A 13,278-nucleotide genomic window follows, 5' to 3' on the forward strand; every position below is an offset into this window, starting at 1 on the left:
AGTGATTTGCAGTAACAATGTGAATGCTTCATATTAACATTTTTTTTCACTGTGACATTTAGCCCAGACCTGAAAATGTGTGTCACATTGTGAGGAGAGCCGATAGTGAATAATAATCTGTAATATTGACTTCCACAGGAGTTAAAATGACATATGTGATTGTTCATTTTCAACTATTAGAAACTAAGCTCAATATTGTGGCTGGGGGGGGGGGGGGGGGGGGGAGAAGGAAAAAAAGCTCATCTTGGCCTTTCCCTCACCCACATCTCTCAAATTCCTCATAATTTGTGGACCACTGGCAGCAGGCCAGTCCGGCTTGAACTTTTGGGAAGTGAGACTTTTGGCTGCGTTGTAGAGACTGGTGGGAGTGTTCCTGAAGGCGGGGGGTTGCCGTGGGTCGGTGGAGTATAAAAAAGCAAAGTCCAAAAAGTTTGCACTCAGTTCATCAGTGTCCTGGTGCTCCGCCGCAGAAAGCCACAGTCCGGTCGGAACAACGCGCTGTGTACGTTGCGCAAACATGACACGATTGGCACCTGTCCTCCACACCTTGGCGGTCATACTCGCATCTGTTTTTCTGCAAAGTGCGTCATCGGCAAATCTCAATGACACGTAAGTACAGCCAACTAATCTAGAGAATCATAACAAATTTGCTGTCCGCCGCGCGCTATGTTTGCATTCACTCAACCCAGGTCCTGCTTTGTTTGGATTATCTTTGATCGATCGTGACCGCTATTCGCTGCTGTTGGCATCAGCTGCAAGTATTTGAGGCTACAAGTAGTTGGAGAAGGAAAATGTGACAAATAACGTTGACTCACCAATACTGCTGCGTTCACTTTTCATGGCTAGTTGGTGACTCACTTCTCTCATCTTTTGCACATTGCAAGTAAACACTTAATGACATTACATTAATTGATAAGTGATAGTAAGTGAATTTGGAACAGGGCTGGAATGTATGCTTTTATCTGACGTTGACCAATAAGATGCAGCCTTTCATGTGCATTGCCATCGAAAAAGAACAGTATCCAGGGATTACAAACACCAAATAATTTATAATATCACAAATTGCAGGTTCTTCCAATCTCGAGCAGTATTGGATTGGATTTAAAGAAGAAATGATATACATATATATATGTATATATATATATATATATATATATATATATATGTATATATATATATATATATATATGTATATATGTGTATGTATGTCTGATTCAAGATGTTTCTGGCAGCAATATTGTTCCTACAGAGGACTTACGATAATTAATGTTCATATAAAAGGGGTGCTTGATGTTACTTGTACACAACAAACGGATGTCTGACTTTTCACTATTCAATATTTAGCTATTTTTGCTGTCTCTATCCGTGCAGCATCTTTGCCGTGACCGTGAGCTCTCAGGTGAGAGGAGGGTCACCGGAAACGCTTTGTGCCCTCATCCAGGGGCCCACAGAGCCCGTCGCATTGAGTATCACCCTGGACACAGACACTGACAGCACTGTCATCCTGGAGGAGGATGTCAAACAGGACTTTTACCGGTGCCTGAACTTTCAGGTCTGTTTGTCATCAACTATCTCTCTTTCCATTCGTTCATCTCGGGCTGGGCAATAATTCAATATCAATATCGATCCTGATAGGCACATGATTAATATCAATATGAAAAAACTTGGATAAATTGTTAGATATTAAAAAAATCAGCAAGCAAAGCCCTGGCCGACTAAAGACATGAAGAAGAAGCTGAACAAATAAAGTGTGCACGCGCATGTGAGTGCATGTGGCATTAGGAAAGCAGTATAGCATAACTTCGTTCAAATGACCAGTCAAGTCTGTGCATGGTAACCCAATTAAACACCTCCTGATGGAGTTCCCTGTCTTTAACGTGCTATAGTTTCGGTGTCAGCCAGCTCCGTCCCTCAGCATCACACTCAAGTCACAATCAGGAAAGTTCAACAAAAATGGACTGTCACTCCTGGCAATAATGAGGTCTCTTAAAAAGCTGACGTAGTCTTAAAAGTGTTGGTTAACTGTAATGCACGCCCTCCAAGAGAGTATTAGTTTGCTGCACTTACAATGCATGAATGTGACTGTAAGATACTGCTTTAGGGTAGCGTCTTCCACAAATAAGCATTAACGTAGGGCTGGAAAATTATTATGGAAAATTAGTTCATAATCACATTTATTTTGATTGAGATTGTAATCCCGATTATTAAAACAATTATTCATTGAATTCAAAAATGTGTATTTATTTAACTACTAAAACTAAACCACTCAAAACTATCATAATAGCCTCATGCCAATTCATCCCTGCACGTTGAACACTTTATTCTTCAGCACTCTAGTCTTTTTGTCATGTACAAAATGACCCTGTAAATATCATGTGAAATCCAAGCCTCTTGCATTTTCATTCTGCTACATCCAAACCTTGGATGCCTTGCATCTTTGCACACATTGGAGTCTTGAATAAGCATTACCCTTATCTCTTTATCGTATTTATTTTATCTTGTGTTATTTTCACATATTTGGGGATTTACTGGGCTAACCATGGATTGTCTGGTATTGTATTTCATGCCATGTAATGTGGAAATGTGTGTTGGTATGACAAAAAAAAGTCCTTGGATCTTTGTATCCTTGAATTTTGAAGAAAGGAAAATTCCTCGAATCCTTGAAACCTCAACTTTAAATATAACTTGAAAGGACTACAAGAAAATAAATCAGTAAATGGTAAATAAGAGTATACTACCATAATAGCAATTGGGAAAAAAAACAAAAACAAATACTGGCTGTTCCTGTGCGTTTTATAGACTCGTAGGAGCAGTGTGGTGCAGTGCATGGACACAGAACAAGTTGCAAATGAACTCTATTAATATAACTTATTTTTCACAGACTGGAAATAATTTGTGCCTTTGAGTAGTCTTATCTTACCTGTGTGTATGTGTTTCCACAGCGTTTGTGTGCTATTTGAAGGAATATCACTCCTGAAGTCGATGCTAACTTGCCATTAGCATGTGAATAGGATCCTACATTGACTTTTGCATTAGCACTAGCAATGTTTTAAAAACGAAGCCAGCGATATGTTAAAACGAGCTACAGTCCTTATTTTGAATTGTAAAAAAAAAAAAAAAAAATATCAATAATTATCGATATTGATCAATCTGAAATACTAATAGTGATACACTTTTCAGCCATATCGCCCAGCCCTTATGTTCATCTATCATTATGTACCAAATTATCTTCATCTCTCTCTATAGCTGGCACCATTGCTGAAGCTATCAGCACGGCTCTTTAGCAAATAACTGCTCTGGACTGTCCCACCACAGTGAGTTGTTATGCAACCAAATAGGCCTTGCTCCTTTTCAATGACCGCCTGAGTGACCCCAATCAGTCCGTGGTAATAGCTTTTAATTTCATTCAGTTCCCCCCACCCGAGTTAATCCCTAGCCGTGTCGGAACTGGTCTGGCATTTCTTGACCTGCAGCTCAACAAAGGCTGCTTTCTACTGGAGGCCAGTAATGTACCTGCATTCCTCTGGAAAACATTCCCGCCCCGCGACCCCTAGTCCCTCGCCACACACACATATACACATGGACCAAAACCGCCCCTTACAAATTTTGGAAGCAGTTGCTGCCCCTTGTTATGTAACAACAGCTCTATTTGCACTGTAAAAACAAGTGAAAACACAGGCTTGCAATTGTGGAGTTATTTCATAGTTGACCTTGCAAAGTGGTGTGCTGTTGCAACACAGGGCCTCTTGCAACTAGAATGCTAATTGATTTGTCATGTTTGTACAAGTAGCCCTTCATCTGTTTCTCATTCCTCTTCTCCCTTTTTACAATCTATCTGTTTTCGTCTGTGTTTCTTGGCACCGTAGGTCCCAGCAGTGCGCACTCGTACTGTGGCAACCATAAATGTCACTGTGAAAGGGGAGAGTGACACCATGAACAAAAAGACCAAAATCCTCATTGTGCCCCCTGCTTTCATCCACATTGTCCAGACTGATAAACCTGTCTACAAACCTGGACAGACTGGTAAGTATCACCACAATGGAAATATTGACAGTTGAGAGACTATTTTGAGGTGGAAAATCTGGTTGCTTTATAACCAGGCTATCTTTGCATGGCAAAACAATACATTTACAATAGTGAGTATTTCTTAGCCAGAAGAGCTGATTGTAGCCTCACTTGACTAATCCCCCCCCCCCCCCCCCCGAGTCTCAGACTAGGGCCAAGACCGTCACTATAGCGCACTAGTGTGCTATTCACACATGGCCTTTCATAATGGAATGCGATTATCAGTGCGTAGTCATGATAAAGTCACAGAGAATGCCGCTTCAACAAAATGGCGGCGCTGCCAATACTAACAAAGCATTAGTAAAGTAACAAGTAGTAAACACGCTGAAATTAGCCACAGCTGCTATATTGGTAGCATGATTTACATGCACTAGCATGATGATCCATAATGGAGTGTGAATGATTCACAAATTGTTATTAGTTTGAAGTGTTTAGGATTGTTGGATCAATTAAAAATCAAAAACTGGTAATAAACATAGCTGTCAAGCAGCAGTGTTGCTAGTTCCGCATTGCATCTGAATCCTCCTAGCTGCTAAGGTCAATTCACTCTGTTTCTCTTTGCTAGTCTTATGTCCAGTTGTTGGCAAGTGAAGGATGGGCCTTTTAGTATTTTCTGGTGGTGGATGTGCCACTGTAAGGTGCCTGAAAACCAAGGTAATAGGTCAGTTCACAGGGTTCTAGACCAGTGTTTTCCAACCTTTACTAAGCTCTAGACCAGTGTTTCCCCACACTTTATTGAGGAATGGCACATATTTCACATCGGTAAAAATTTGTGTTGTGTGAAAATGTTTTTCCGCTTAGCAAAACAATTCTCAAAAACTGGATACACAGGTTAAACCTTCTGTCATCTAGTGGAAGATTATTTCTTTGTTTTGCCTGTTACCAGACATGGTTGGCATAGATATACAAAACATTTTGAATTTGAAAATTAACACATTTTTTTTGTCAAAATCACTGACATTGGATAATTTTCCACAGTAAACAAATGTCCCATGGCACACTGATTGAGGATCACTGCTCTAAACTAACTTTTTGCACTGGACTTACTGGTGCGCCCAACTTTTTTTCTTGGTTGCATCAGCGCTGAAGTTGCATCAAATTTTGGGACCGCATCGCATTCACGGCAGGGTTCGCTTGACACGTTTACCGATATACTAGCAAATGCGTCCAACTTTTGTGTTGGTAAAAATTGCATCCAGTCGCACTAGCACAAGTGCCAGTTTTGATGTCCTTACTGTTACTCAGGGGAAAAAATTACAGCAAAGACGCTCCAACTGCGTCGGTCTGTGACATACGTCAGGTGAAATCGTACCTTTTTCATCCCAAGTTTCAATATTTGTAAAATATGTTTTTTAAAGTCGAATAGATTTCGGCTGGTGGTACGTGCACAACCTATCATTTTTTCAGTCGCCACATTGTGAAATTTGGAAGCAGCCTCGAGCTCTGGCTCATGAGCGTGTGTGTGAGTGCACGGCAAATTATAACCACCTCGTCAGTCACATCTTCTGTCTGTGATTGGTTGTTTATCCTTAGGCACGGTTGCTTCTTGCAAATCAAATTTGACGCACAAAATGGGTCCAGAGAGGGCGGATTTTTTTCCCACAGATCATTTGTATGTTCTACTGTCTTTTAACAAATATAGCTAACATTTACTTTTCTTGCGTCTTAACAACATCCTTTTTTTCTCCCGGGTTGTTTTGATGATAAAAGTAATGTCGACCCCCCCCCCCCCCCCCCCTACCCAAAAGCACATTTGGTAAATTCTTACCAGTCTTATCGGTTGGGCCAGCGTCTGAAGCTGGGAAGTGGCCTTACACAGCAGCGCACTGCCTACGAGCCATCCGGCCACCATTAACGTCTAAACCTGTGTAGACTGTATTTTTATTTTTTACACTCACTGCATGATAAATATCCATTCACCCATTATCCAAACCACTTATCAAATATTGCAAAATGTTCTTTGTAAGACACTGGTCCATGTGTTACTCGTTTGGCTCCTTTGTATTGTCACCCTTTATTGTGCTCTTTGTCTTTCAAATGTATTGTCCATATTATTTTTCTACCTCGAGAACCATGTTTTGAGGCCTAACACAGAAAACGTCCTCTTTCCTGTTTGTTTTATTCTGATATTTTACCTGCATATAATGTATATAATGCAATGCATGAAGACTGTTTGTTTTAATTGCCTTTACAGTGCAGTTCCGAATTGTTTCCATGGATTTGAATTTCATCTCTGTGGACCGGCTGGTAAGTTTTTAAGACGTTTTTGTCTTTCGAGAGATTGTCACACTGGATGCAATGGTGAACTTTATCTGCTGTGATTTCTGGTAAATGTTAAGTACAAGCTTCTATTTTTGTTCGAGGGAGTGGGAGGTGAACGGAGGGCTGTTTGTTGATTTTTGAAGCCAGCGTGGGTGTGATGCACTGTATGGAGTAGTGTGATAAACATGCTGTCAGAGTTCATTTGCCTCACACTGCATTTGACCCAAACATCTGAATCAATACAGGCTCAAGGCCTGTTCCATTAGTGGGGAGACAATCTGCCGTGCATGATGAACATTTGACAAAAGGAATTAGGAGTACTGTATCAAGGTTTTTTTTTCTTTACCTGTTTACCCCATGCTAATTATGCCGACCGGATCAGTACTTGTTTTTCTTCTATCTGAATGAAAAACAGCCAGCTAACAGCGTGGGTGATGTTTTGTTTTAGTAGTAACGGTAGCTCAATCATTAACCTTCCAAGGCCAAAAGTAGAAATTGGACATATTTGATGGGGGGGAATGTAATGTTTTAAATTCTGAAGTTGATAAAACCAAGATTGCTCATTAAATTTGAAGTCAATCTCAGAACAAAATGTGCAGTGCACCATGCTCTGTAACAGCCTTGATGCTTATCTGAAATACAATATTGTACTTTTTGTTTTACAAGAAGATGAAAGGTCATATCCTGGGCATTCAAGTAAACAATTTTCCACTGAAGTATACGCCAGAAAATTGTCTGAGCCCAGGTGTGACATTTCTATGTCACACTTGCACTCTCCACAACCCCTAGGGAGAACATTTCCATGTTATCTGAAATTTCCCATGATATTTTGTACTGTATTCTGAGTTCTTTCTTCTTTTTCTGGCATTTTGGCTGATTATAATTTTCACACAAAATTTGTGAGGTGAAATGAGAACGTAGTGGTAAATCTGCTAATACCTACCAATAAAAACTCTGTTCCAATTTATTAGGCAATTGTTGTTTTCCCTCATTCTATTTAAAAAAAATGCTCTTTCGACAAAAAATGTCCTTGCCAATCAAGGGTATGTTTTAAGACCTTATTTGATATCGCCTTAACAACTCCCTCATCCACCAAAATTGTAAACCCAGAAACACTAAAGCAGCTTCAAATACCTGCTTGCTGCCCAGAGGTGTTTTTGAGCAGCCGTTTTCTTAATATAATGTATTGCCCTAACAAAAACTTAATAGGGATAAACCCCTTCACTCTCTGAATCATGCACACATTTAACAGTATGGTGTTTTTCTTGAAATGTCTAGTGTTTTCAGTGCCTTGCTAAAGCAAGAAAGGCATTGTAATATTAATATTCTTCTGGATAAAGAGCCCTCATTATAAAATAAAGACAGGCTCAACAATGTATCCAACAATATGCCCAGAAAAACGTCAAATTCAAATGTTTATTTAACTTAAATCATACATACAAATGACAGCATAAAAAAAGCCAAATTGGGCCACACCAATTCAATGCTGTAAACTGCAAATACTACAGTGTCTTCAACCAGACTTGTTAGTCCTCATCACTTCTCTCCCCCTTACGGCACCCCAGCTAACCAATCCAAATACCATCAGAGGGCTTTTGCTCAACTAAACTTCACATCCATTCATGTCTTGACAGCTTGTTGGCTTATAAAACTCATTGACAAATTGACTGAAAAACAAACATTGCTGAGTATATATGACTACAGGAAAGTGGTGACGGAAATTTGTAGAATGGCCACTCACAAGTGCAGTCAAAGAGCACCACTGCTCACGTGTCATGAATTGGAAAAAGTGCGCTCCAACACACATCAATGTTGCTGGTGCTCCAACTAAGCAACTACTGCAAGCAGAGCTAAGCAGCTAAGTAATATGGCAAGCATTTCTTCATACACGATTTATACATTCCTGGCTAAGGGTACACATATGATATCTTATATGGGCTTAATGTGATGTATTTACCAGCACCTAATGATTTTGACTTGTTTGCTCTTTTTCAGTACACAGTGGTGGAGCTCCAGGTAAGAATCCCATTTTGAGCCACGCTGACACATTATGTTCCCTTAAGTGGCTAAGAGCCATAGTGAAAATGGTTGAATCATAACATAGAAGGTGTGTTGCTTCAAGAGGGACATAACTGGATCATTGGTATGAATCACAAGAGGATTGTGCATGCGTATGTTGTAAGCGTTTTGACACAACACACAGTGAGAATAGAATATAAGCATTTAGTTTAAATTACACATTCATCACAGCTATAATTCTCATTAATTATATGCTACAGAAAGTAAAAAAATAGTGTTGTCCCTCGTCAGGTTGTCGGTGATGGTCACTTGCAACGGCACTACTACAGGGTCAATAAGCACACTTCTGTCTTCTGTCTGTCTGTTATTGTAGGATCCCAATTCCAATCGAATTGCTCAGTGGTTGGATAAAATTGTTACCACTGGAATTCTTGATCTTTCCCATCCCATGATTCCAGAGGCTGCACAAGGAACCTACGTAATTACTGCCACCACGGACAAAGGAGAGAAAATCTCCCACAGCTTTGACATCAAGGAATATGGTCGGCTATAGTTGCTACGCAATTGTTGTGCTTGCTGAACTTTCCTTGTTTCTTAATGAGTATTTGTTTTTATTCATTTAGTTTTGCCCAAATTTGAGGTAACTGTTCACCTCCCGAGTGTGATTTCAATCTTGGACCAGCAGGTCACGCTTAAGATATGTGGAAAGTAAGTGTTTTAGTCTGACTCCGTCTCCTCATCCTCATTTTTGATTAAGAGGAAGAAAGCTGCACATAGATATTCAAACTTAAGCAATTAAAATGATGTTTTGCATGTAAATAGTCTGCAACTCATTCTAGTTTAATTTCTAAACTGCAATCACCATTTGCTGCAAGTTAGAATAAAGAAATTAACTTTTGCTTCTCCGTGCAGATACACTTATGGAAAACCAGTTGTTGGCTCAGTCAAGGCGGTGTTTTGTAGGAATGCTATTCACTTTTACTGGCATGTCCCGTCGGAGACAAACATATGCAAAACATATAAAGTGACAGTGAGTAGCTGATATAGAACTACTATTGGCTGTTCATGTAACTCCATGAACTGCTTTTGTCTAAAAGTGCCACTCTTGCAGACCGATCGCAGTGGCTGTGCCACAGAGACCGTGAGCATGGCAGGTTTTGCCCTCAACAAGAATACGTATGATAATAGTTTTGTGGTGGATGCTGAACTGGAGGAGCATGGCACAGGTAAGCTGGAGAAATGTTTTACTCGCTATCATGTTCTAATTAATAATCATGTTTCTAATTTAGGGGTGATCCTGAAAGGCACAGGGCGGACAAATTTTAGTGTCCGTATGAGAACAGTAACCTTTGAAGCCGTATCTCAAGCGTACAAGCCTGGCATCCCATTTGAGGGAAAGGTACTCTCTCTTTTATAAGTGTTGTGAAAGCTAACGTCAAACCTTGTCCAACCAATGAGCCAAAGGACAAACTGAACTTTCAAACAGTTAAACGAGTGGATTTTGGTGGGCGTGGCCAAGGTTCACTCTCCCGATTCCACATATGCTTCTGTTTACAAAAATAAGTTGGTGGTGGCCAAGTATCGCCTGTTCCACGTGCTTGTTTACACACTGAGTTTTTCACGTAAATTCTTGTACACGTAGAAAAGCCGCTATGAATGACTACACACAAATAACGATAGCAGGATGAGATCATGAAATACATTTGCAAAGAAGCATTAACGCTAAATTACAAATAGCATTCGTTTATACAATACAATACAATACAATACAATTTTATTTATGTAGCGCATTTCACAACAGCTAAAGCTGTAACAAAGCACTTTATATACAACACCAACTGTAAACTGCACAACACGTGCTACTTACTCACATGCTTTGAGCTAGCATTGATGTTACATCAACTGAGATGCTAGCTGCGAAGCTAATGACTCAAAGAAGGCCACCATATATCACATACTGAAGGTATGACTTACTTGAACAATGTTGCTGTTCCCAAAGAGAGTTGGTATCAATCCCGGAGTAAGTGAAAGATCTGAAAATCTTAAATGGCTAAAAATGTTGTCCCATTCATTCTTGTTTGCAGGTCAAAATGACAGGTCCAGACAAAAATCCCGTCGCCAATGAGCCTGTGTACTTATTTGCCCCGGACTCAGTCAACTTAACACTCACCACCAACACAAAAGGCATGGCCTCATTTTCACTGGACACCAGCAACTGGAGGGACCACGTGAATCTTAAGGTTTGAGACTCATGTTATTTTTAGGAGGGCCCGAGGACGACCCAGGACACGCTGGGTAGACTACGGTTTGTCTCCCGGCTGGCCTGGGAACGCCTGGGGATCCCTCCGGAAGAGCTGGAAGATGTGGCTGGGGAAAGGGAAGTCTGCGCAGCTGCTGCTTTCGTGACGCGACTTGGGATAAGTGGCACATAATGAATGGATGGATGTTATTTCTGAGAATGACAAAAAACATGACATAGCAAAGTTTCACTCAGTTTTTATTTCGCCCCCAACTCCTCTTTCCCTCTCCGGACACACACACGTGAGTCTCACAGGTCCTTCCAATATCACATAACATCGTGCAGGATGTCAATAATTTTATGATGCAATTAATACTTATTGGAGTTTTCAATGCAAACATTAGATGAAGCAGAACCTATACCATGGGAATAACGTTACTGTCCTCTCTGATGTGCCTGTTTCTTGAAAAAAAAAAAATATATATAAATATCAGCTATCATGTAATTAATTGTTTATTCATTAAGAAATCTTGCAACTGAAATATATTTTGTAACTATGTAGCCGACACAGCAGTTGCGCAGATTTTTTTTTTTTTCTGGATCCTGATCACTCATTGCTAGGTAGAATTCATGGCTCACAATCATATTGCAACAAAGCCCAACAAAAAAGAGGCAGGAGGAACAGGAAGTCATACCAGAGAAACAACACCAACAATAACATAAGGAAAATAAGATGTTAATGTATGCACATTAATTTGCCATTGGATCATTGCTATGTTTTGAGGGAAAACTATTTTAGAAAAAAATCTTATCATCTTATTAGAAGCTATCTAAGTTGACTCGGCTGACCCTAAATTCTAAGTCGTGAGTGGCTTAGAATTTCACCATTGTCTTATTTTTGTGTTAACAGGCCAAGTCCAAACTGGTCGATGATGATGAGACATATTTTGAAGATATACGGAAACCGGAGTACAGGACAGCCTATCATGATGTTTCTGCCTTCTACTCCAAGAGTAGTAGTTTTCTCAAGCTCATGCAGGTCAGCGGGAAGATCTCCTGTGATAAAGATGCCACGGTACGAGCTCAGTACATCATCCAGGGACAGGAGCTCAAAAAGGGACAGGAGAACTTGGACTTTTTCTTCTTGGTGAGTACAGTTGTTCTCAGTATTGGCAACGCCAGTCTCTACTAGAAATTCTACCACTGTGTAAGAAGCACACTGAATATACAAGTTTCAATGTCTGTGTGGGTAAAGTCACACTTGACTTTGATTCTACGTGTACTTCTTAGGTGATGTCCAAAGGAGCAATTGTGCAGCATGGCCGTCTCCCGGTGGCTGTTAGAGCGGGTACAGGTAATCAAATTCAATTCGTCGCGAATGTCGTAATTTGAGGACTATCTGTATATTCATATGTATATATATATATGTATATATATGTGTATATATATGTGTATATATATATATATGTATATATATATGTATATATGTGTATGTATATATGTATATATATATGTATGTATATATGTGTATGTATATATGTATATATATATATGTATGTATATATATGTATGTATATATATATGTATGTATGTATGTATGTATATATATGTATGTATGTATGTATGTATATATATATATATATATATATGTATGTATGTATGTATGTGTATGTATATATATATGTGTGTATATATATGTATGTATATATGTATATATATGTATGTATGTATATATGTATATGTATGTGTATATGTATATATGTATATATGTATATATGCTTGGTTTATTCTATTGCTTGTATGTTTTTAATTGTCAGTGAATCATACTTTTTTATGTAATTAAGACAAAACCATTAAGAGAAACCTCTTATTCCTACCTTTGTCAGTGAACAAAGGGGAGCTGTCCATCTCCCTCCGTCAAGTGATCGACCTGGCACCCTTTGCACAGGTTGTGGTTTACACTGTGTTGCCTGGTGGCGAGGCTGTGGCAGACAGCCAAGACTTCCCCATCCAGCTGTGTCTCAAAAACAAGGTTGTACCTGGCGATTTTAATATACACAATGAACAAATGATATACTGCACACTGATGTTTTGATGAAATTACTGTAGTAAATGGTGTAAAAGAAAAGACCATTTGAAAACGGCATTTATCGCCACTGACCCCTTGTTGTCTTCTGCGCAGGTTTCTCTTAAGTTCTCGTCCCTCCAGGAGCTTCCAGCAGAGAAAACCACATTGAAACTGCAGGCTCAGCCTGGCTCTTTGTGCTCTGTTAGAGCCATTGACCAGAGCATCCTATTGCTGCAGGCAGAGAGGGAACTCAATGTTGGCTATGTAAGATAACTTTAACTTTATGCCAAAACATGCATCAACCCAGTCATTTCTAAAAATACGAATAAAACACTTTGATTTTATTTAAGGTGGCACAGTAGAACAAGTTGCCTCACAACAAGGTTCAGAGTTGGAATCTGTTCACTGCAGCCGTTCTGTATGAAATTTGCATGTTTCGCTCTGCCTTCTTGTTCTTGTTGGGCACTCCCACTGTCCAAAAACCGATTGACTGATATAAAACATATTCAAGTTACGTCTCCGCTGTAGTAACAGAACTCTCTCACAAACAAAGGCTTGCTTCGTCCCGTCTAGTTTCAATAATATCTCTGAGACAACTTCTTTCGTCTTTTGCTACTGTTGAGAG

General features: G+C 39.6%; 1 protein-coding gene across 2 annotated transcripts in view; it reads left to right on the forward strand.

Annotated features, from left to right (window-relative positions):
* The first annotated feature begins 419 nt into the window (after nucleotides 1–419).
* LOC147144681 (alpha-2-macroglobulin-like protein 1) overlaps nucleotides 420–13,278 on the forward strand; it is a 31,749-nt gene continuing 18,890 nt past the window's right edge. For both annotated transcript variants that reach the window (XM_086036467.1, XM_086036468.1), the window contains exons 1-15: nucleotides 420–609; nucleotides 1,372–1,552; nucleotides 3,867–4,023; nucleotides 6,260–6,312; nucleotides 8,323–8,343; nucleotides 8,720–8,888; nucleotides 8,970–9,054; nucleotides 9,259–9,376; nucleotides 9,458–9,572; nucleotides 9,636–9,745; nucleotides 10,431–10,586; nucleotides 11,496–11,732; nucleotides 11,876–11,939; nucleotides 12,472–12,617; nucleotides 12,768–12,917. In XM_086036467.1, coding sequence (XP_085892593.1) covers nucleotides 518–609; nucleotides 1,372–1,552; nucleotides 3,867–4,023; nucleotides 6,260–6,312; nucleotides 8,323–8,343; nucleotides 8,720–8,888; nucleotides 8,970–9,054; nucleotides 9,259–9,376; nucleotides 9,458–9,572; nucleotides 9,636–9,745; nucleotides 10,431–10,586; nucleotides 11,496–11,732; nucleotides 11,876–11,939; nucleotides 12,472–12,617; nucleotides 12,768–12,917 — 1,854 coding nt within the window. In that variant the 5' untranslated portion in view covers nucleotides 420–517. The remainder of the gene's footprint in view (nucleotides 610–1,371; nucleotides 1,553–3,866; nucleotides 4,024–6,259; nucleotides 6,313–8,322; nucleotides 8,344–8,719; nucleotides 8,889–8,969; nucleotides 9,055–9,258; nucleotides 9,377–9,457; nucleotides 9,573–9,635; nucleotides 9,746–10,430; nucleotides 10,587–11,495; nucleotides 11,733–11,875; nucleotides 11,940–12,471; nucleotides 12,618–12,767; nucleotides 12,918–13,278) is intronic.

The sequence above is a fragment of the Filicampus tigris genome, chromosome 7 (genome assembly GCF_054856515.1).
Source record: "Filicampus tigris isolate MCC_2025a chromosome 7, RoL_Ftig_1.0, whole genome shotgun sequence".
NCBI lineage: Eukaryota > Metazoa > Chordata > Actinopteri > Syngnathiformes > Syngnathidae > Filicampus > Filicampus tigris.